Source organism: Antennarius striatus, chromosome 10 (assembly GCF_040054535.1).
Source record: "Antennarius striatus isolate MH-2024 chromosome 10, ASM4005453v1, whole genome shotgun sequence".
NCBI classification, from domain to species: domain Eukaryota; kingdom Metazoa; phylum Chordata; class Actinopteri; order Lophiiformes; family Antennariidae; genus Antennarius; species Antennarius striatus.
Window position 1 is genome coordinate 5,173,952 of NC_090785.1, and position 22,417 is coordinate 5,196,368.

General features: G+C 39.8%; 3 protein-coding genes across 5 annotated transcripts; 2 read left to right on the plus strand and 1 right to left on the minus strand.

Annotated features, from left to right (window-relative positions):
* Positions 1 to 262: 262 nt before the first annotated feature.
* On the minus strand, positions 263 to 6,127 carry LOC137602653 (uncharacterized). The gene is made up of 2 exons (XM_068325554.1): positions 5,993 to 6,127; positions 263 to 5,622 (listed from the first exon to the last, which is right to left on the minus strand). The coding sequence occupies exon 2, from the start codon at positions 5,455 to 5,457 to the stop codon at positions 2,743 to 2,745; it is 2,715 nt and encodes a 904-aa protein (XP_068181655.1). The 5' UTR covers positions 5,458 to 5,622; positions 5,993 to 6,127; the 3' UTR covers positions 263 to 2,742.
* Positions 6,128 to 7,098: 971 nt separating this feature from the next.
* gsr (glutathione reductase) lies at positions 7,099 to 13,910 on the plus strand. 3 transcript variants are annotated; one of them, XM_068326208.1, is made up of 13 exons: positions 7,099 to 7,360; positions 7,832 to 8,003; positions 9,133 to 9,159; positions 9,265 to 9,353; positions 10,188 to 10,257; positions 10,421 to 10,568; positions 10,696 to 10,750; positions 10,833 to 10,932; positions 11,038 to 11,289; positions 11,812 to 11,923; positions 12,376 to 12,507; positions 12,623 to 12,756; positions 13,047 to 13,910. In XM_068326208.1, exons 1-13 carry the CDS (start codon positions 7,323 to 7,325, stop codon positions 13,194 to 13,196), a joined length of 1,479 nt encoding a protein of 492 aa, XP_068182309.1. In that variant the 5' UTR covers positions 7,099 to 7,322; the 3' UTR covers positions 13,197 to 13,910. The 3 variants fall into 3 exon arrangements, with proteins under 3 accessions (XP_068182309.1, XP_068182308.1, XP_068182310.1); XM_068326207.1 differs by lacking the exon at positions 7,099 to 7,360 and having other exon boundaries at positions 7,728 to 8,003; XM_068326209.1 differs by lacking the exon at positions 7,099 to 7,360 and having other exon boundaries at positions 7,884 to 7,995.
* Positions 13,911 to 14,375: 465 nt separating this feature from the next.
* slc30a9 (solute carrier family 30 member 9) lies at positions 14,376 to 22,314 on the plus strand. Its single transcript, XM_068325386.1, has 18 exons — positions 14,376 to 14,481; positions 14,853 to 15,002; positions 15,103 to 15,300; positions 15,433 to 15,480; positions 15,579 to 15,678; positions 16,049 to 16,141; positions 16,278 to 16,360; positions 16,834 to 16,892; positions 17,068 to 17,135; positions 17,793 to 17,951; positions 18,263 to 18,398; positions 18,480 to 18,519; positions 18,607 to 18,678; positions 19,026 to 19,133; positions 19,280 to 19,445; positions 19,710 to 19,839; positions 20,805 to 20,918; positions 21,081 to 22,314. Exons 2-18 carry the CDS (start codon positions 14,894 to 14,896, stop codon positions 21,123 to 21,125), a joined length of 1,728 nt encoding a protein of 575 aa, XP_068181487.1. The 5' UTR covers positions 14,376 to 14,481; positions 14,853 to 14,893; the 3' UTR covers positions 21,126 to 22,314.
* Positions 22,315 to 22,417: the final 103 nt, after the last annotated feature.

Consider the following 22,417-nt stretch of genomic DNA (forward strand, 5'->3'; position numbering starts at 1 on the left):
TGTTTGGTTATATATTTTTTAAGTGATCTATTCTTGATTACACTGTATTCTATTTTAATTCTCATTGTGGCTTCTTTTTTATTAGTATTATCACCGTTTACACACATTTCTACAGTTGTCATATGAAAGGTGTCATACAGATAAAAAAAAATTCTATCTTATCATATTTTTAAAGTATAGGAATGTTATATAATTTGCACATAATGACCATGAACATTCATGTAATGCAATTCAGTTGACAAAAAAGGGGAAATGGTATGAGTTATCATTTACTGTTTTAATAGAAAAAGAGGAGTTACACATTAAAAAAGCATGAAACACAGTAATGACCACGGAGTATGAAGAAAACTAAAGGCAGTTATAACTTGAACATGACTAAATCTTACACACGAGAGAATGAAAAGCAAGGCAAACATTCAGAAAAAACTGTCACATCATTTAACGTCTTTAAAATAAGTATACATAGACTGCCTGACAGCTTGCTGTGTTAGGAAGATAAAGCACAACGTAACTGAGACTGAAGAATGTTAACTCTTGTCTAACAGAGTATTAACACCAGTCATCACAATTTATATTTATAGGTATATACACCATAGAATCTCTAGGTGAATACAGCATATATACAGAATAAAAACTGTAGGCAACCAAAACCTATATCATCATAGGTCTAGCACCTCATACAACAAGATTACATTATTAACAAGAACACACGGGTGTTGTAATGCCGTCATAAGAGCAGAAAACAGATCCAGAAGACGTATTTGAATAAAAGTTTGTGTAGCTGTCAATTTTTTTCTTTTAACACCTTTTTAAGGGCCCAGGAACCTCTTCAGAGTATGTACATGGTGATAAGACAACATTTTAAAATTCTGATGCAGGATTGAACAAGTTTGGGCTGCTTTTACTCACTCCATTCTGCAACACTGTTTAAAAACAAATACCTAACTTGGTAAAAAAAAAAACGTAACATATTAAAAAATATTTTTAAATGAAGAAACCATCCGCGTGAGGGTGGATCAGGAATACTCTACCAGAGATTCGCCCTGAAAAAAACAGTAAAATGAATTGGTGTATTCAGGAAATCGTCAAGTTTAAAATGTTAAAGTTAACCGAGAAGTCCAGTCAAGTGATAAATACTGGTAGGAAAGTGGAGCAGATTCCATATTACCCTAGTTTAGTATTATCTCATACATAACATCACATGAGAAACAACTGGTAACCATCAGCCCAGTGATATACTACGTGGCCACACCAATATCAAGTAACCGTGGTATGTCAAGATCCTGCTACTTATATCTTGGTAGTCTACGTTTTTGCGCCTGATCACTCAACAGATTTACCAATAACTAAAACAACTTTGTAAAAACAAAATTTTTACTGAACAAAATGTCAACAGATGAGATCCACACAAGAACTTACCCAATAGGCTTAATGCGGAGCATTTGACATTATGCACAACTCTTTTAGCTGACTTTTCTCTACACCTGTAACTGTCAAAGAAAAGGAGGGTTCTCTCTTGCCTATAACTGCTCAGTGTCCTCGGATGCTAGCTGAACTTGTCCTTGGCTTGGACTTAAATAAAATTTGGGATTTACCCTTAAATAAGACAAATAAAAAATAAATTCTTACTTTGAAAATTCCAACTAAATATTGGAAATTATTTTTATACTAAAGGATCTCAAATAAATATCAATCAATCTGAACATTTCATTAAAGATGCACAACAGGGATATTTTTTTTATGAATAAAAAAAACTTCTTGTGGTTAATGATATGAAAACAAATAACTTCCCGAAGCATTACTTCATGAATATTTTAGGGTAAGAAATGTTAAGAAGCAGCGAGCACAGACGGATGGTTTAATGTTCCAATGCTATGAATGAGAATTGTGGGAATTTTTTTGTTTTGCTTTTCTCTGAGGCTTTGCACAAATACTTCAGACATAAAAATCACAGTCTTCAACGGAAATGATCATTATTGAGTGGCTAGACCGAGGTGCAGAGGTTTGACGTCATGAGTGTGACACCAGGGCACTGAACCTTAATGTTTATTGGTGGGTCACAAACCAACTTTAAATAGGCATCAAATCCACTAACTTGTATCTGGGTGGGCAGATGCTGCTGCAAACCGCTTCATTTGATGAAGCGGTATAAATTTCTTATAATCAGAATAATGTGTTTCAACCAAACATATATTGTGCATCTCTAAATGTAACCAAAATTCAAAAACCATTGCGGATTTTTTCAACAAACAAAAGTGGGAACAGTGCAGGTTCGGCATATTCATGGTATTGCTGATATTATATATCATGAGTGAGTTAGCACACAGAGATTTAATTCAGGTCGCATCTCAAAGGGGCCAGATGTCAAATAAACACTTAAAGATGCGCAATCAGAAAATATAGTAGGTTTTTCTTTTGAAGTAAAATGCAGCATGCATGTCCACCTTAAATCTGACAGCTCTACTGACTTCTCAAACCTTTGTAACAATACTTATGTGAACTAAGGGCTGCAGTCTGTATAGCAAATGGGCCATGTTTCAGGGCTCAAAGCATCCAAACTGCATTACCCCATTCATCTCCCATTTCTGCATTAACAGATGCTCGGTGATACGCATTGCCCATGACAATTATCATTAGCCAAATGTTCAGTTATTTTTCTTCAAATCCAAATTATCCCACTGTAATACCAGTCATCTCCTCGTGAAAAAGTACACTGTCTAGTAATAGGATTTTCTAATAAATTCAAGGAAAAACTCCGACAGTGCACCCCATCACCTCGTACTTCTGCCCCATCACTTTACTCAGCCTCATTTTTAAGATTTGGCACTTTGGAACCACTTGAGGGGCTTCAGCGTTAACTAAGGTGTCCGTTCTGATGCCCTGTGAGGACCCCCGGGGCTTTGGGTGGTTGAGCACCACCACGGGCTGGTTTGGGCCTGGTCGTTTCACAGGCTGGTCCTCCTTCAGAGGCATTGGGTAAATAACTGCGCAGTCACTTAGACTGCCCATGGGTACCTGAGTCTTGTATTTGGATATTCTAAGTTTGACCCCCTTTTTGTTTTTTTTCCACACACCCACTTGTACTCTCTTTAGCGAGACCGTCAGGAACTTTGAAGAGATGTCATTCTCGCTTTTTTCGGTTGCTTGCAGAGGGACTTTTGAAATACCTGATACCGTCAGGAACTTTGAGGAGACGTCATTCTCGCTTTTTTTTGTGAGCTGCACGGGGTCTTCAGAAATACCAGATGCCATCAAGAACTTTGAGGAGACCTCACGTTCGCTTTTTTCCGTTAGCTGCAGAGGTTCTTCTGAAATACCAGATACTGTCAGGAACTTTGAGGAGATGTCATTCTCGCTTTTTTCCGTTAGCTGCAGAGGTTCTTCTGAAATACCAGATACTGTCAAGAACTTTGAGGAGATGTCATTCTCGCTTTTTTCGGTTAGCTGCAGAGGGTCCTCTGAAATACCAGATCCATCCACACATTCAGCAGTTTCAGAACCTGGTTTCTCTTCTTTTGATGCTTTTGAATCTGTGATGCCACTACAATCCTTTTCATCGTGTGCTGAGGCATTGTTCTTTTCCTCTTTGACATGGGTATGGCTGAGGGTCAGTGCAGGAGGGTGCTGTACACCCTTACAACAGTCCTCTACTTTGACAGGCTCAGTGGTCTGCCCCGTCATAGAAAGGTTTCGTGCAAAGGCTTCATCTTTCGCGACCATCATAGCACAGTGCCCTGACGTTAGAGTCTCCATGGTCGGCTCTGTGGTGGTTTTTATCTTGATTTGATCTTGACAGGACGTATTAACAGGACTACTACTTTTATCCATTACTATGCCACGCAGAGCCATTACCAAGGGCTGAATGGAACCTTGCACATCATCATGTTGTTGACTTAACGAAAACACTGAAGAGATGACAGGGAAACCCTCGGGCTCTGGCACATCAACCTCTCCGGCTCTGTCAATTGGTCTGACATCCTGGTTCCAAACTGACATCTTTGAAGGCTTTGTAAAAGAGGGTCCGTTTAAATTTCTAGATAACGAAAAACATTTATTTCGAAAATTATCCTTACAGAGCGAAATTGATGGAGTCTTGACATGGCCAGCTGCAGGTAAGAGGACACTGGAGGAAGCAGTGCTGTTCTTGATGTGGATCTCCCCGGGTTCCCGCTTCACAGCCACTGATGTATCGCGAGGAATGCTTTTCATGTCACTTACCCTCCTTGGGATACTTTTGGAGAGCTCTGGAATAGAACTTTTTCTCTCATCCATTGTTCTCTGAGTAACACCAATTCCAATGTTTTCTGGAGGAAGGGTGCTGCTCAATTTGGTGGGAACTCTAATGGCTGCAAGTGTGGGTGGAACAGCATTATGGTTCACAGGTTCTCTCTGCGTAACTCTGATCCCACTGTTCTTCTCTCTTACAAGATTGATGACTTTTGGAACCTTGTTTGGTATAACTGTGTTACATTCCAAGTTGATTATTTCTTGTGATGTTCTTTTCAACAAACTTTTGTCTGGGCTGACATTATGAGGGATGTTTTTGGAAATGTTGACTGGGACAACAACAGGACGATCCACATTAACTGTCTTTGTTTCGACCTGCGTCCGGTTAACTGTACACAGCCCCATACTTGGAGACTTCACTGTGTTTGGATTGTTTAATGTGGACGATAATTGCTTTCCTGGTGCTATATTTTGATGGACTGTGGTCCTTGTATCTTTAATCACAGATCCATTTTCTTGTTGTGAGACGAGTCTCAGCTTTAGTTCCTTAGTGCCATTGACAGTTTTCACCTCAACAAGTTCAACCAAACAGCCCGCAGGAATCGAGACTTCATCGGGAAGAGAGACTGTTAAAGCCCTGTTGTGTTGAATAAGTCCATTCAAAGGTGACAGAAACTCTCCATTACCTCTATTGAGATTTGATGCGTTTGCATCCAGTGGTTTCCCCCTCTGTTCATCTTTAGCCATTCTGAATGCAGATGCACTCGAAGTGGGTAATGAAACCCGAACAAGCGGTCTAAGTGCCGTTGGATCAGCAGCAGGAACACTTGGTAAGGCACTGGAGACAGGAACATGTGGGGTTTTTGGATCACCAGCCTTCAAAGGTCCATAACTACCAGCTTTGCTGTGCAAACGATCAATGTGCTTCACAAGACACAGCCTCCTCATATAACCCTGTCCACAGTGAGGACACTTGAATGGATACTTTGCAGTGTGTTGCTTCAGGTGAGTGTTTAACTCAGCCTCACTGGATGAAATGTTGTTGCAGTAAAAACAATAAAACCTTGTCCCCATATGCTCAAGCATATGCTTTTTGAACACTGCCGCATCCGCACAAGCATATCCACATTTCTGACAACGCATCAAACTTGAAGTGCTCGATAGGTGATCCAAAACTGGATGACCACCGTTCACCGACGATGGCATGTTTTGATAGCTGATAGGCTTCATGTTGACAATGGGGTTCGCTGGTCATCGAGAAGCAAATCTCACAAGATCAAAAGTTGCCGTTCTTCAGTAGGGTAGAGATCCATTTCCAGATGATGTTCAGGAATCACTCCCTGAAAGAGGAAAAGTCCAGGGCACCAAACAACTGGGAATCAGGAGGTCGTTCACCTATGAAAAACACATGAGAAGGAATGTTTAGCTGTGTCAGAAGATGAACCTTACATGGTACGGCGCTGACATGCAGGCAAGGCCCTAAAGCCCCTCCCCCCTTATACTGAGCTCATGATGCATTTTCTGTCTGTTGTTATTTGTTTTTCGGTTCGTTGATTATACATTCCCATAAAACACAAAGCGCGAAACAAAATACAATTTATTGTCTTGTAGGTACATCCTCATACGGTGATCCCAAGCTATCTTCCGTTGCACACAAGAAGAAGAAAAAAAAGGCCGTATCTAACCACAACAAGGGGTTCACAAAGACGACGGCCCGTGTTAGAAGTGTTTATGTTTTCACCAGAGTCGAATGACGCACACCTACCTCGTAGAAATGATTGTTTGCTGCGTTTCGGGTAAAACGTTTGTTTTCCAGTGAGTAAATCCGTTCCGTGTACGTGATACTAACGCTCTGTGCGCGGACACTCTGCTTTAGCTTACCGTTAGCCTACAGTAGCTCGCGACGTTTCCGGAAAGGGATGGAGCCTTCCTTCAAAATAAGATTACAGTAAGAAAATAATAACAATAATAAAATACAATCGTTTTATTTTTTTCAACAAACAGATTCAGATTATTTCATCTATATTTTGTATTTATTTTTTTTAACTGTAAAGCAATATTTTTTCTCTTTTTCAAAAAAAGTATAATTTTAATTTTAAAAGTCATGGCCGGATGTCCAGGTTGGTTACTAATAGTGCATTAATCAGTGTCTCAAGATGATACAGCTAGAAGCAAAGGAAGACCAATTTTTTTTAAAGTGTTCAATATTGTTGTACATTAAACTTGAAATTAAAAGTATGGCAATACATCAGTGTGTTTTTGAGACCAAAAGATTAGGAAAACTTTTTGTCAGGACTACACGAAAAACAAACAGACAAATCAAAATATTATGAAACTAAATTATTATTTCACAAGAAAATATTACGTTATGGTTCAGGATATCAGATGACATGAATAAAGTCACTCATAATATAATACAATATTATTAAAAGGCCACAACATTTTTACGTGGAACAGGAGAGTTTTTTGTGGCTAAAATACTCGTGAACTTATAATTGTAGCCAATGCAATAGATGGAAAATATCAGATGAGGAGCGCTACCCACTGCGCCACATGTCGTCTCTCAAAAATACAACTAGTCTTGTAATGATTTATCCAAGCCAGGTGATGGCAGTAATACGTGCGTAGAGAGTTATTGGTCAAGAAGAAGAAATAAAAGCATAGAAGAAGAAGAAAAAGGAAAAAACAAGAAAAGACGAAGAAGAGCTACGAAGTGTTGCGTAATTACGATGCTTGAAGTCTTTCTACGCCACCCTCCAGTGAAAGTCATTTGACTATTCGCTCCATACGTACGTTGTGGTTGAACGTCTACGATATTTAAGCCACAGATGACAGCTTCCAACATGGCAGTGATTTGAACTCGTTTGTGCAGTTTTGTCAATAAAGTCTGTATTATTTGCACTTTTTTTTTTTTAGAGTAATGCGGTGGCTGGGTCTTCGAATAAATTTGCAGTGAATTTGCATTTAAGTGGGTTTTGTCTCGTCTTGGAAATCAATTGAAAACTTCTACAGTTCACTTGAGTTTGAAGAACAGACAGATAGGAAGCAGCACTCTGAAGATGCCTCATTAAAATATCCACAAACCGAATGAAAACATGCTCAGAATCTGCAGACTGCTTCCTCCCGTGGAAAGGTGAGCGACAAATGACCTCAGCACAAACCCAGTATCAGTTTGAAGAGCATTTAATGGCTGTTGCCATAATTGCGATGATGCCGTCTTGGCTTTCCTGGTTTTAAATTTGTATTTTTTTTAAAATCATTCTTGATCTTGATAACTATCAAATACATATATTGCTGTAGAATGTCATTATTATTTACGATATTCGATTGAATTCTTGTCGCTTCATTTGCACCCCATGCGTGGCCCATGCGTGGATCCCCATGACTATTGTGTAAACACTTTCTGGGATTTGCCCACCATTGTTGCCATTCATAATGACACAGCAGCGGCTTTCACCTGACCCTCCCATTCCGTGTTCGCCCCCACTTTACGCAGTCAGCGTACGCGTACGAGTTTCCTGGTTATGGCAGAAGTAATCCACCCAATCCGGACGCAAGTTCTCTACTGGTTTAGCAGGAAACAACTTTGCTCGTCCCTTCGCAGACACTGCATCACCCACCGAAGGATGGCCTCAAGCGGGACGGCAACGCGGATAACTCGGTTCGACTATTTGGTGATCGGAGGCGGGTCTGGAGGTCTCGCCAGCGCTCGGAGGGCGTCCGAGTTCGGAGCGTCCGCCGCTGTAATCGAGAGTCACAAACTCGGAGGTACCTGCGTGAGTAACAATGAAAGAACACAGCCATCCTGTCCCTGCAGTTACTGAACTCTGTAAATGTCACATATGTGGGTTGCCAGGTCCGCTGCGAAGCCTCCGGACTCCCTTTATAGACCTTTTTTTGTTTACATCTACCCACTGTGGGAAGAGGAAGCCTCCCAGGCACAAGCTTTTGACATCCTGAATATAAGCTTTTAAAACGCGGAATATAAGGTGAAAGTCGAGACCTGACAGCTCCTGACAGACTCCTGTAAGGTCAGAAAAGGTTTAAGCTTTGACATGGATATGGTTTTAGGTGGGAAGGGCTTTTTTTAAGACATCCCTGATCAAAAGCATGTTTACATCTACCAAGGAGAGTTGATTTGCAAAACAACTCAAACAATGCAAATTCTGGATTATGAAATGGGTCTCTTTTTTTTTGTTTTGTTTTGCTAACGACTTTTTTAAAAAAAAGTTATGCCATTAAAAAGACAGGACGCATATTCCCACCACTAGATGTAACTGGATCTAGATCGGTTACTGAATTTGGTGATGTTGCTTAATAATGCATGAGGATGATCCAAGATGTCACAGTGGTGACATCACATTAGCATGTACAATGACCGATGTCGTGTTGCATGCAGGATAATCTCCTCATGGTGATACAAATTGTACTGCACACTTACTAGAGCCTACACGTCTTCATTTAGATGATCAAACAGTGACAGAAATTACGAAATGGGCTGTTTCAAAAAACAGCTGTTTCAGATTGTTGAAGTTTTACTGACAACAGCATTGGTGGCTTGTCCAGTATTGTGTGCGTGTATTTGTGTGTATCGTTGTGTATCCTGTTGATCGAACAGAAGGGAAGAGATCAGGAGATGCAATCCTGTAGATTTGTCAACTTGAAAAACAAGCTTATGCAGGAAGTCCTGATAAGTCTTTTGACTGATTTGCAAATTTGGTGACGAATGAGGGAGGAAAAGTTTTGGGGGGGTTTTCACAGAAATTTAAAATGCATTTAGTTTACAGTTGGTGATTATAGATTTTTCTTTTTTATTTGTGGTACCAATCCATCCATCTATTCATTTTAAAAGTCAGTATAAAGATCTTTCACTGATCTAATCTTCTTTATAATAATGTCTTTCAGGTCAATGTTGGCTGCGTCCCAAAGAAGGTAACTTTTTTTTTTCTCACTTGTTGGAATTCTGGGATAAAACAATTATTTCATATGCATCAGAACAGGTGAGACATCAAATCTGTGTCTTTACTTTTTCTACAGGTTATGTGGAATGCTGCAGTTCATTCCGAGTACCTCCATGACCACAGTGATTATGGCTTTGACGTAGAAAATGTTCGTTTCAGTTGGGAGTAAGTCACATTACCTGTTGCTGCATTCTTCCCTTTTTTTGTGCAAGTACAATAAGCTCTTTCTAAACCAGCTGGGTCTTCCTGGTACAGATTGGTGTCCTTTTCGTAGTCTGTTATGTCTTGCATTGAGTAACTTCAACGACTCTATGCTCTTAGTCAAGATGATCTTTATTGATAATCACTGGAAGGAGTGCATGTGAGGCGAGCCACGAAAAGCACCGACAACTGAGATAGGAGGTCATTTAAGGAGTGGCCCCACTGGTTTTTGTGTTTCCAACTGACACCATGCAGTACTTCCTTGCTTTGTGCATACCACAGTTGTTTGTGGTACCAATCCATCCATCCATTCATTTTCTATTTACCGCTTTATCCGCTGTCGTGGAGCTGGAGTCTGTCCCAGCTGGCTTTGGGTGTGAGATGGGGGACACTCCGGGCACGACGCCAGTGTGTTGCGGAGCCACACAGAGACACAGGCAACCACACACACTCACACTCATACCTACAGACAATTTGGGATGGCAAATTAACCTGAAGCGCACGTTTTTGGAGGTGGGAGAAAGCCGGAGAACCCACGCAGACATGGGGGAACATGCAAACTCCGCACAGAGCTTACACCTACAAGAAACTTACACTTGGACTCCTTTAGCTCCATTACTCATATTCTCTATTTAATTTGTTGAACTCACCAAAGGTAGTCAATCTTGTGACCTTGCAGGTTACATTTCTGCTGCTCATTATACTATGCCCATTTTATTTCCAGTGTTTGTGTTGAGAGTTAAGTTAGGTATGATAAAATGATCTTGTCTTATCGTTGGTCATGTCCTGTGTTTGTAGAACTCTCAAGGCCAAAAGAGATGCTTATGTCAGTCACCTGAATCGCATTTATCGCAACAATCTCGACAAAGTAAGTTTATTTTTCCACTGACTTGTTTTCCATAGTTGTATACTGATCCCTAAAATTCTTTCTAAGTAAAATAATTTCTCGATTTACTGTTTTGTGATTATTTTGCTTTTGAAAGAGGAAAAAGGTGTTTCCAGAGGAACTAATAACATCTGCTTTATTTCAGGCTAAAATCCAAACTATTCAAGGTCAGGCTAGGTTTACAAGCGATCCTGAGCCTACTGTGGAAGTCAATGGACAAAAGTATACGGCCCCTCACATCCTAATCGCCACTGGAGGGCAACCCTCTGTTTTGAGTGATGCTGAAGTTCCAGGTCAGTGTTGGAGAAACAGCAATACATAATCTTTAGATTTTGCACTGTTTTAATTGATCAATTTCTTTACCTTTTATTTATGAAACTTCTCATTTTTGCTGAATCTGTCATTTATTCTTCATTTCAGGGGCAAGTCTGGGCATCACCAGTGATGGGTTTTTTGAGCTTGAAACCCTGCCAAAGTAAGTTGGCAGTGTAATACATGGAATCATTAAAAGATGTGTGAAATTTGTATCTATTATTGAATTGTTTTTCTCCTAATAGGCGCAGTGTAGTTGTGGGTGCAGGTTACATTGCTGTGGAAATGGCAGGCATCCTGTCCGCCCTGGGGTCCCAAACGTCCCTCATCATTCGACAAACAGGAGTAAGAATAATATCAATTCTGATTTGTCACTTTAAGTCAGAACTCTGCAGCTATGCAATAATAGAAATGCATTCATCCTCACATACGCTGGCATGCTGTCTGCAGGTTTTGAGGAATTTCGACAACTTCATTAGCGTAAACTGCACCAAAGAGCTGCAAAACTCTGGTGTGGATCTGTGGAAGAATTCTCAGGTGAAGTCTGTGCGTAAAACCAACGGCAGACTGGAAGTAACAATTGTCACCAAAGACCCAGAAAAGAAGAATGAAGAGGAGAAGACGAGAACCATTGAGGATGTGGACTGCCTTCTGTGGGCCATTGGCAGGCAGCCCAACACTTCTTCACTGAACATTGGCAAGGTGCTAACAGTCTGCTGTGTTAATGAAACATGTCCTAATCACAGCCTTTATTATTATGAGCGGAAAAATAATCAGGCGTTCAAAGATAGAGGGACATCAAAAGACAAGAAATATCTGCCGGTAAAAAGGGGAATACTCCCCATTCAGATGGTGTTCATTCCCGCTATGAGAAAGTTTGCAGAGATGGGTCATAGTTGGCACACATCCTTGTTAACATAATCACATTTTCACCAGGTCGTTAGTTTACATTGTGGCTCTGAGTCTTAATAGTAGGGTGAGCCACTGTTATTTTACGTTGTAGAACGAAACAAAAGTTTATCTGTTGTTTGTCGGTAACAACATTGGACACACTCTCAGCAGCTTGTGTTGAATAAACATAGGCTTTCCTCTTTTTGTTGTGTAAGCTACCAGTGCTCTCAAGCTTGTTGGAGTGATCAGATTTTTCAAAGGAAAATTGGAAGAAGACTTCTAACTTAAAATCTGATCTTAAAGCCAAGTCATAATAAGTCTCTCTGTTTGCAGACTTTGGACACAGATGAAAGAGGTCACATCATTGTGGATGAATTTCAGAACACCAGTCGGGCAGGGATCTATGCCGTTGGCGATGTTTGCGGCAAAGCACTTCTCACGCCTGGTACGAACATTGTACTTTTGACTTCAATAATGCTGCTTAAAAGCTATGCATTTGTTTTTAGGTTCCAGTCTGTACGGTACTAAATGCATGAAGCTGATAGGTCCTACAGGCTAATGGTTTCAAAATTATCTTTTATCCATGTAATCTAATCTTTATTTAATGTAGGATTTTCAGTGTTAAAAGACATTGTTTTAATTATGAAAAGCATGTGAATCTGCAAGGTCAAAGGAGATATTTGTTCCTCTTTAATCAGAATGAAATTGCCCAATCTTGTAAAATATTTTTCCTTTCGTTTCAAATACATCTTTAGGTAATACTACAGGCAATATAATGGCAGAAATATCATGTCTGCCCATTATAAAATACTGTAACAGATTTGTTGGTTGTCTGGTTTTAATCCTTAATCCAATTTGTTGTTATTCATTATTGCACTGTGTTGAATGTTGGAACAGTTGCCATTGCTGCAGGCAGGAAACTGGCACACAGACTGTTTGAGGGCAAGAAGGACTCCAAGTTGGACTATTCTTCAATCCCGACGGTAGTATTCAGCCACCCACCAATTGGAACAGTGGGCCTCACCGAAGGTGAGTGGTGGCTTCATGGTCGTTTTAATATTCCCATGATCTAATTTGCGTTTGTGTACGTGTATGTCCATTGTTACCTTTTTTCAAATGCTTAACCTTTCTGTGTTTGTCACAGAGGAAGCTGTTCAATCTTGGGGAAAGGAAAATGTAAAGATTTACAAGACTTCTTTCACGCCCATGTATCACGCCCTCACAAGCAGGAAGAGTCAGTGCATAATGAAGCTGGTGTGCGTTGGCAAGGAGGAGAAGGTAGGCAACATCTTTGTAATGACAACAGCGAATAGCAAAACCTTAAAGACTGTACAGATCAGGACTCTTCAAAAAAAGTTGTTTTCAGTCATTAAATTATTGTAATAATCTCTAGTCGGGTTTGTTTCTAGATACAGCAATCTTCAGTAATTATGAGTTCTGACATTCATTTTTGACTTCTGTAATTTAGGACTTGTGGGCAAATTGTATATTACTTATGTGACTAAATCATTTAAACTCTAAAAACTCCTGTGGCATGCAAAACCAAATTTGTTTTCCCATGTCCTCAGGTGGTGGGCCTGCACATGCAGGGCCTTGGCTGTGATGAGATGCTGCAGGGCTTTTCTGTAGCCATCAAAATGGGTGCTACCAAAGCAGACTTTGACAATACTGTTGCTATTCACCCGACCTCATCTGAAGAATTTGTCACAATGCGTTAATTCCAACACAAATACGACGACCGCCACCGCTTTGACTTGCATTATGAAACTACTTTGATTTACTTTCATTTTGAAGCTACAGAATGCATGCATTGATAATTTTTGCAATTTAGTGCCCTCCATACTTTGTGGTTGCAAAATCACTTTACAAATTTTGGCTGTCTATAACAATTATTAAGATTGTTGAGAAAGGGAAAAGATAAAACAATTACAACTCAGTATGTTATCAAAATGATTTTGAAGCAGCTATTTTAAGGTAATATACCTGCATAATTTTGCCTTAAGTGAACTTATTTTTGCACATTGTTTTTGTTTTTTCCTTTTTTTTTCTAAAATAAATGGACCAAGGCAGAAGTATTGACTTCGTACACTCCATGTGGCTCTTGATTATGGTTTGAATATTCTAAATGATTGTAAAATACAAGAGAGGGATCTGCATTTGAAATCAGAATTTGTTTGAGTTGTTAGTCACTTGTCAGCTGAACATCCAACACTGCTGCTCCCAAGGGTACATAGTTGCTTTAAACAAATGTCAATGCATTACCAATATATTTTTCAAGAGAATCAATAAACCTGCAAGTTGTTTTTTTTTTTTAATGGAATGATTCCTTTGTTGTTATTCTATCGTTCTGCTTTCACAGTGTCATGCAATTGTAACTGTCACATTCTTGTTTTGGGAACTGAATGAATTTAAATTAAATTATTAGACAAATTGGACTGCATTCCTTCTCATTCATAATCGATTGTGTTACGTCAAGGGAAAATATACCTTAAGATTATTGCATATTACATATAACATTTCCCCGCAACTGTATATGGTTTGGGGTAAACGGTAGCATTAAGAAAAAAAACAAACATAAAATGATTGTATGAGCAGCAGATAAATGAATATCACATGGCATTGTAGATGTAATAAATTGAAGACACTCTCGCGAGAATACGATAAAGTCACGCAAGTGTCAAAGGTCACATGTGCTTACGCTTACGGCCGTTCTTTTTTTTTTTTAAATATTTTTATCTGGAATGGTGAAAGCCCGCCCCGCCCTACTCCCGTTGGCGTTCTCCGATTTGTTCACGATGACGCTAACCAATTGCTTTCCCTGCTCGTACGACAGCATCCAGTTCTACCCAATCAGAAGCGACCTAAGGTGGGCCATTACTTGGACGTCATAGGAGAAAAATTAGCAAAGCGTAAACTCCAGGTTCATTGCAATGAAGCTCTCAAGTTGCTGATAGGTTGTCACAATGACTACACAGTATACAGAACAAACATCACCATAATAAGGTACTAGCTTTACCTTGTAGTTTTACCTGTAGTCAGTAGTTCGGTGCAGTAGCTGTCGAGTTAATTAAAACGTTACACGGCACTTGTTACGACGGCTAGTGATGTTAGCTTCCTGCTAGCTAGTTATGCTACGTTCATGTTTCCAGAGCCGCCGGACGGGCGGTGCTTTGATGGACTTTTATGTTATACATTACAATTTAGTGACAAGCAGAGTTAATTCGGTGAATAGCTACTGCCAGCCGTGTTACTGATAGTAGTGTGTTCGTAGCCATGATAACGTCCCCTCCTGAACCAGTCCTGTGAGGCGGTGTGTCGGCGTTAATCTGATTGAATTGGGTTAGCTTATGAGTGGGCTGTCTGTGACTCCGTAGAGGGTTCCTGCACTACGGTTCCGACTTCTGCTACAGTGAGGATGTTCCCTAGCCTGGTCCACAGACCATGGCACGTCTTCTGTAGGGTTGCCTTACATCGCAAGGCACAACTATCTCAACGGACCCCGACCTTCCCCCAGCTGTGTTACGGTGAGGACCCGCTAAATGTTACTTCTCCAACTTCTCTATCGTCGCGTCGGTTTAACATGCCGGACAGGAGTAACAAACGCTTATGGATTTCGTTACACAGGTTGGCAAAGCAGAGGAATACATAGGTTGTGGTTAGATCCTCCAGAATGCCGTGTTGCTTCTGGAGGACTGGGTAAGGTGCAAAGCTACTGCACGTCCGGCAGCAGTAAAGAGGGTCCCCCAACATCAGCGTCAGGTGATGCTCCGTCAGCGCAGGACGTGTCTTCTGCTGCTGCTAAGACCACCGCGTCCTCAGCAGGTGACCAACTTGTGTTTACTGTCTAACGATTCTGTGCATAATGTGTGTCGTTCATCGTTGCACTCAATGAAACTGTTGTTTCATTCCCTGCCTGAAAAGTGGAAATCTGATTGAATGTGCTTGATCTCCTAGGCTCAGCAACAATGGGTCTAACTAAAGCCGAGACAATTCAAGTAAAAGGTAAAGATTTCTTAGATTATTGGTGTTTTTGTCTAGAACAGGGAGGAAAGAATGACGATGAAATCCCTGAACAGTCATTTTTGTCTGCTGTTTTGTAGTTCGGGCGGTTCTGAAGAAGAGGGAGTATGGAGCTAAATACACTCAGAACAACTTCATCACTGCAGTCAGAGCCATGAATGAGTTCTGCCTCAAACCGAGGTAAGATCCGTTCCCCATTTTTTTAAATTATAACATTCTTTCATGTTTTTTTACTGCCTGTGGGTCTAAGAGGACTGTAATTTCCTCTGTGCTGTATGTCGTGCATACATGGTACATTTGACAATAAAGTTGACTATGACGATGAATAAGCTGAATGCCATCAGTTTATAGCTATATTTGTGGTATTTAATGTTTTATGCATCCATGTTCTGTACAAGCTGAAATGCTGACACACTGTGACTCTGCAAAATTCTGTGGTCATTAATAAGTCAACATGCTGTTATTAGTAGACGTTAGACCACTTCACATCTATTAACACGGGTCTTCCTAAATCTTTTCGTCCCACTCCCCTCTCCTCACCCAATGACAGCGATCTGGTACAACTCAGACGGATCAGGAGGCGCAGCCCCCACGATGACACAGAGGCTTTCACTGTGTTTTTGCGTTCAGATGTGGAGGCCAAGTTAGTTCAGCATCTTTTTTTTTTTGCTTGCCATGTTGATATACAGTATATATATGTGACAAACGTATTGTTATTCATAAGTACCTATTCTCACCAGATGTCTTGTTGATTCATATATTCTTTCTGTTTTTGTTAGAGCTATAGATGTATGGGGAAGCCATGAGGCTCTTGCCCGAGAAAGAGATCTTAGGAAAGAGGTGGAGAGAGAGAACCAAGAAAGTAGGTTTCTGTTTTTCCCAGACAGGCTGTACGTTATTGTTAGCCTGTAAATATCACAGGGTATGAGGCAGATGTTTAATGTTTTGAAACTTATGAATTTAATAGTTTTTGTGTTTGTTTGTATTAACTTTTTGATGAATTTGATAAGAAGATAGCCACTGCTTTGTTCGCTTATTTTAGCTTAGCGTAGCATACAAGTTGGAAATATGAAACGATTAGTCTGAATGTCAGACGTCAGCAATATGTTGTCCGTCTTCCAGCACGCAGTGTCAGCTTGTGAGACCAATAGTTACTTGTCTCTGAGTGCTGTTAGTCCTCTGCTAGAAAATTTATCATCCTGTTCACCTAAATGTCTAGCTATTACTACTAATTTTATGATCTTTAATCACACTCTGAAAGAAGTAGGAATTGTGAATTTGTATCTCACCTGTTTTTTCACAAATTTATAATTTGTCTCATTTGATGTTTCATAGATATTTTTAGGAATCAGCAGTTGTTGAAAGAATACAAAGACTTTTGGGGAAACACTAAGGTGAGCGTTTTTTCATACCGAAAACATGGTAGGAAATTCCCGAACATGCCAAAAGTCTGCTCTAAAATCACTTAAAATAGTCATGAGAACAACATCTGTATATTTGTTAAATGTTATACTATGTGCCTCTCAAATTACTTTTCCTTTTTTGTTTTTTTTTGTTTTTTCCCAAAAGCCTCGATCAGGCAAGAGGTTGACATTTTTACAGGGCCCAGGGAAAGTGGTCATGGTCGCTATTTGCATGTAAGTTTCCATTTTCGCATCAGTCTTAATTTTGAATAGTGAGAATTCCTATTCTACTCACTTTACACAGCTGTGGCACACACAGTGAGTGGTACTGGATTAAGGTCTTGGTAAGTCTTGGTAAACAGTCTGTAGCAAGTTTATCCTCAGAATCATATTAAACCTTGTGAAATATTCCAAAACCGACACTGATTGCATATGGTCAGAAGTATTTATGGTTATTTTATTCTGCTCCTTTTGATAATGGACAAATTTGTATCTGTGACCACACGGGACCTTGCCTCACATGAGCTCCATTAGCCTATTTGATTAGGGTGATCGTGTTAGAGGACATGTGCATTCACATGAACAACCGAGTGTTTCCTTCACTGCACATGCACAAAGATACACATGATTTATTCAGTTGTGTGTTCAATTTGGAATCTAGTCCAAGTGTTAAGTCTTCAAGACCAGAAAAACAGCGAAATAGAGGATTTAAAACTGCATTCATTTGAAAATTTCCTTCTGTAGTTTGTGTTGTATCCACATAACTACATAATAAATAGATTATAATTTAATCACTGCGGAACAATCAGAAATTCAGGTTTTATTATTTCTTTCTTTTACTCCCTGTCAGTCTCACTTTACCACAGCTGTCCATTTGTTTTCCTTGACTAGCAATGGACTAAATTTCATCTTCAAGCTCCTGGCTTGGGTCTACACTGGATCAGCCAGCATGTTCTCAGAGGCCATCCACTCTTTGGCTGACACCTGCAACCAGGCTCTGCTCGCCCTGGGGATCAGCCAGTCCATCCGCAATCCTGATGCTGGCCATCCGTAAGCAATCATGTCTTTTCACACTCAGAGGACATGAGCACAACATCAACAAACACAACACAACAAACACATTTTTAAATGTGAATGGTTTCATTATTATTATTATTGCATTATTATTATTATTCATTATATTACCACATTATTAACAAACACTGAGAAATTAACAGTCTGTAGTCACCATCATTGAAAAAACAGTTGCTCTTCCTAAATTGCTTTATCAACCAACTGAAATTAAAATTACATTTATTGTAAACTCTACTTAAAACTATTATGTTAAATTATTATATTAAGTGTGTTCTGTTCTTTCTCAGCTATGGCTTCTCAAACATGCGCTACATTGCCTCCCTCATTAGTGGAGTGGGTATCTTCATGATGGGAGCAGGCCTCTCTTGGTATCATGGCATCATGGGGCTGCTGCACCCCGAACCCATTGAGTCTTTGTTATGGGTGAGCTGAAGGCTTTTGTCTGTGAAGCTACATATAGAAAGAATGAAAGAGGATTGAACATGTGATGTTTCTGTGTTGCAGGCTTACTGTATTTTGGCAGGCTCCCTGGTGTCCGAAGGAGGTGGGTTTAAAAATTAAGTTGCAGTCCATTGACGATATTTGACAGAGGCCTTTCATACTGAAACATTTGTTTGCTTTCCTTCCTCAGCCACGTTGCTTATTGCTGTCAATGAGATAAAGAAGAGTGCTCGCCAGAATGGCCTTTCTTTTTATGATTACGGTCAGTAGTTTTGAAATGTTTTTTGTCATTAACTGATGGAAATTCTTTGTGGCCTGGAAGTTTTTTAGACCCCGAATTACACTAAATCTAATGATATAAAGTAAAATAGCGGCAAAATCTCTTAAAGATGAAATACAAAGTAATTAAAGTGTGAAATATGATTCATAACAATATTGATGTTTTAAATTTGTTTTAACATAAGGAGTGTAATACTGTATATTCTGATTTGTACATAAAAATATTTTTACCCTTCCGGCTGCTAAAGAAACATCAAGTTTAAATGCTGCACTGGTAGCGTGTGGAGATTCGTCATTTGTGGACTCCAATGTTGAATCTGTTCCTCTCAGTCATTCAGAGTCGAGACCCCAGTACTAACGTAGTTCTTCTGGAGGATGCTGCTGCCGTGATAGGAGTCGTCCTGGCTGCTGGCTGTATGGGGCTCACCTCCCTCACAGGTAAATCTAGACAGTCCCTTCATGTCCCTTCACCTCCTCCTTCCGTCTCGGCCCCCTGAGCAGCAAGTGGAGTCGTGAAAGTTTACCAAATGTTTTTACAGTTGTTTTTTTTAAGCGTCTTGTCCTCTGTGTTTCTGTTTTTCCAGGTAACCCGTTATATGATAGTTTGGGTTCCCTCGGCGTGGGTACGCTGCTGGGCACGGTCTCCGCCTTCCTCATCTACAGTAACACCGAGGCCCTGCTGGGACGCTCCATACAGCCCGAACGGGTCCAGAAGCTGACAGATATCCTGGAGAATGATCCTGCTGTAAGGTGAGCCAACGATCACTCAAACACATGAACCAGGTCTGAAATCTGTCACTTCATTCCTAAATGGAAACTCTACACATCTAAAACTGTGACATGGTCTAGCAAGTTTACCGATGTTAATGGACGATATTCAAGCACATTACTGTTACATTAATTTGCAAGCATATTGTGTGAGAGTGGAAGTACTGAACACTGTAGCATCCAGCAGCAGTATTAGTCTTTCATCCTGCCTAACGTGAAGTCACTCTGCTATGTTTTTGTGACCAGAGCTATTCACGATGTGAAGGCCACTGATATGGGCCTGAGTAAAGTGCGCTTCAAAGCTGAGGTCGACTTCGACGGCAGAGTGGTGACACGGTCTTATCTGGAAAAACAAGACATTGACCAAATTCTCAATGTAAGTTCACTGGTACTGATCTTTGCGATGCACGGTTAGGAAACAAGCATTTTTGTGAAGAATTTGCGGTACCAGATGCGGATGCATGCGGATGCAAACCATCAAATGAGTAGACATTTACAAGAACAATTTGAACACTGATGTGCTCAATGTAAAACACTGTGATGAATGGAAAACACTTCTTCTCCTTTCATCATAAGGACTCGGACTTTTTTGTTCAGTGTTACACTTACTACAGACAGTACAGAAAAAAGTTTTGTCAAATATTTTAGAATATTGTTTTCATACTCAGAACAGAAAAATACACTGTAACATTTTTCCCAACAAAAACAATGTACACAGTGTACATCCAAACCGACACAAAGTTGCAAATACAAAACAGAAAATGCAGTTACAGTAAGAAGAAAAAGAAACCATGCTGAAATTTGAGTGTAAAGCAGAAATTGTGTTTGTAGTTTAGCAGAAATGGTTCAGGGGGCTGGTGCATGAGTTACATGTTGTGGTCATTGTGTCTCAAGTACCAGAAAATGTGTGTAAGCAATCGAGAAAAACTGTAAATTATGAGAAAATAATTTTTTATCAACCAATAGACATTCATACTTTGCCTGTAAACAATGAATTATATATAAGTTACATAAACAATGATAAAGTATAAAGAGAAACACAAAAGTCACGATTACACACCAGTCACATTTTTACTCCAGGAAAGAGAAGGAGATCTGGTCTCAGCTGATGTATCCATTCACCCTAAAAGCAGGTCAGAAAATAGAAGTACAAAGTAATACGGTTGTTTTGCGGAGGCTGAGGATTTCAATCTGAGGCCCTCTGATTCAGTTCAGATTCTTTTTTGTTTTTGGTTTTTTTCCCCAAGTCTGGTCGGACCTGAAACTTATATATTGTGTAATGTTGTTGACTCATCTGTATCTTTAGTGGTAAGATAAATGGTTTGCTTTCTCTTTCGGCAGGACATTCAGCAGGTGAAGACCCCTGAGGAGCTGGAAGCCTTCATGCTGAAACACGGGGAGAACATTATCGACACCCTGGGAGCAGAGGTGGACCGCTTGGAGAAAGAACTCAAGGTACTAATACTATCAATTTTTCCAAACTGTTGCTACAATATCTATTGAAGCTACAATATCTATTGAGGCTACAACTTCTAATATTAGAATTTATCCGTGGAACAAATGTCTTTTCCAAGCTTTAGACAGATTTGTATGTAACCACAATTTTTTCCTCTGTAGGATCGCAACCCAGAGGTGCGACATGTAGACTTGGAGATACTATGAAGCCTGCCGTGGGGAACATCATGCAATAAGAAGAGCCCACGAGAGGAACACACAAAAACGTACCTCTACAATCCAGTTATGACCGCTGTAGGACAAACCTCTGTCTCCGCACTAATCATTCAATCCTACTGGACAATAATCCACAACGGTATTCAGAGACAAGTTTGTGTTTCATTCGCAATGACTGCCAATACTGTCCTGGAGTTTTAAGAGAAATGTAGGTCTCTTTTGCAGGTGTGATTGCTAGATAGTTGTTGGCTTGAAGTCACATTCCACCATGAATGCGTTTGAATGAAATGCTTCTAAAACAAAACCAGGACCAGTGTCACTTACCAGACTTATAGTTTAAGGACACGATTTAGCCACAGCCGTTGCATTTCCTTCTCTGATACAAACCCAAGAGCTACATATTCACAGGAGATTTATTTATTTGTTAGTCGTTTTTTGTTTTGTTTTTCTTTTAATATTAGACTAAGGATTTGAAGATGACACCTTGCACAAGGTTCTGTATTGAAGACTTAATTTATGGGTAGATTTTATAATCATTACAAAGAAAATATGCAACGTATGTGGTGTTAAGAATTTTGATTTGATATGTATGATAGATCTGAAGAAAGCCCAGGTGTTAGTTTGTATTGAATACAATAGCAATCAGAACTTCTAGCTGTCGAACATGTTAATATTTAAGGCAAACCAGAAACTTCTATCATAGGTAATGCATCTACACTATTTCTGACTCCAACCTGCAAACTTTGAGGTTCTTGTTCTGAGCTTTTGAAAAAGAGTGATTGTACTGTTCCAAAGATGAAGCACTGATGGGATGCAAAGTGTCTTTTCTCCATTTTGCACCTAAATGGTTCAGAATGGCATAACGGACCAGCCCATAGATTTTTTAAAGTGTCAAAAATAAAGGATGTCACCCTCTACGATATATAGTACGTACCAGATCATTTAGCGCATCATTTCATGCTCTGGAGTGATCTCTAAACAATATATGAAGAGTGACTTTAACATTTCATCCTTCATTTGTCACTGCATATGCACTATGACACTTCTGCCCAAACATCTTATTCCACTTCAGAGCGTGGGTCAGAGTCATTTCAGCATTATGGTGTTGGAGGTGTGGATAGAATTATAAGTCACTCCTGAGGAAGCTGGAATTAATCAGAAATTATTTATTAAAATTAAATTATTAAAATTGTCATATCTCTATCATGTAGTTGGATTCCTTTTCTTTTGGTATGTAATCATCATTGGTGGTGGTGGTGGTGGGGGGGGGTCCAACTTGAGCT

Bases quoted from the DNA above. Each gene is read 5' to 3' on its own strand.
- LOC137602653 (XM_068325554.1), bottom strand. From the start codon at position 5,457: ATGAAGCCTATCAGCTATCAAAACATGCCATCGTCGGTGAACGGTGGT.
- gsr (XM_068326207.1), top strand. From the start codon at position 7,752: ATGGCAGAAGTAATCCACCCAATCCGGACGCAAGTTCTCTACTGGTTT. The intron at 10,258-10,420 runs GTAAGTTTATTT...GCTTTATTTCAG, and splicing joins ATCGCAACAATCTCGACAAA to GCTAAAATCCAAACTATTCA. The intron at 10,569-10,695 runs GTCAGTGTTGGA...TCTTCATTTCAG, and splicing joins GAGTGATGCTGAAGTTCCAG to GGGCAAGTCTGGGCATCACC.
- slc30a9 (XM_068325386.1), top strand. From the start codon at position 14,894: ATGTTCCCTAGCCTGGTCCACAGACCATGGCACGTCTTCTGTAGGGTT. The intron at 18,520-18,606 runs GTGGGTTTAAAA...TTCCTTCCTCAG, and splicing joins CTCCCTGGTGTCCGAAGGAG to CCACGTTGCTTATTGCTGTC. The intron at 20,919-21,080 runs GTACTAATACTA...TTTCCTCTGTAG, and splicing joins GCTTGGAGAAAGAACTCAAG to GATCGCAACCCAGAGGTGCG.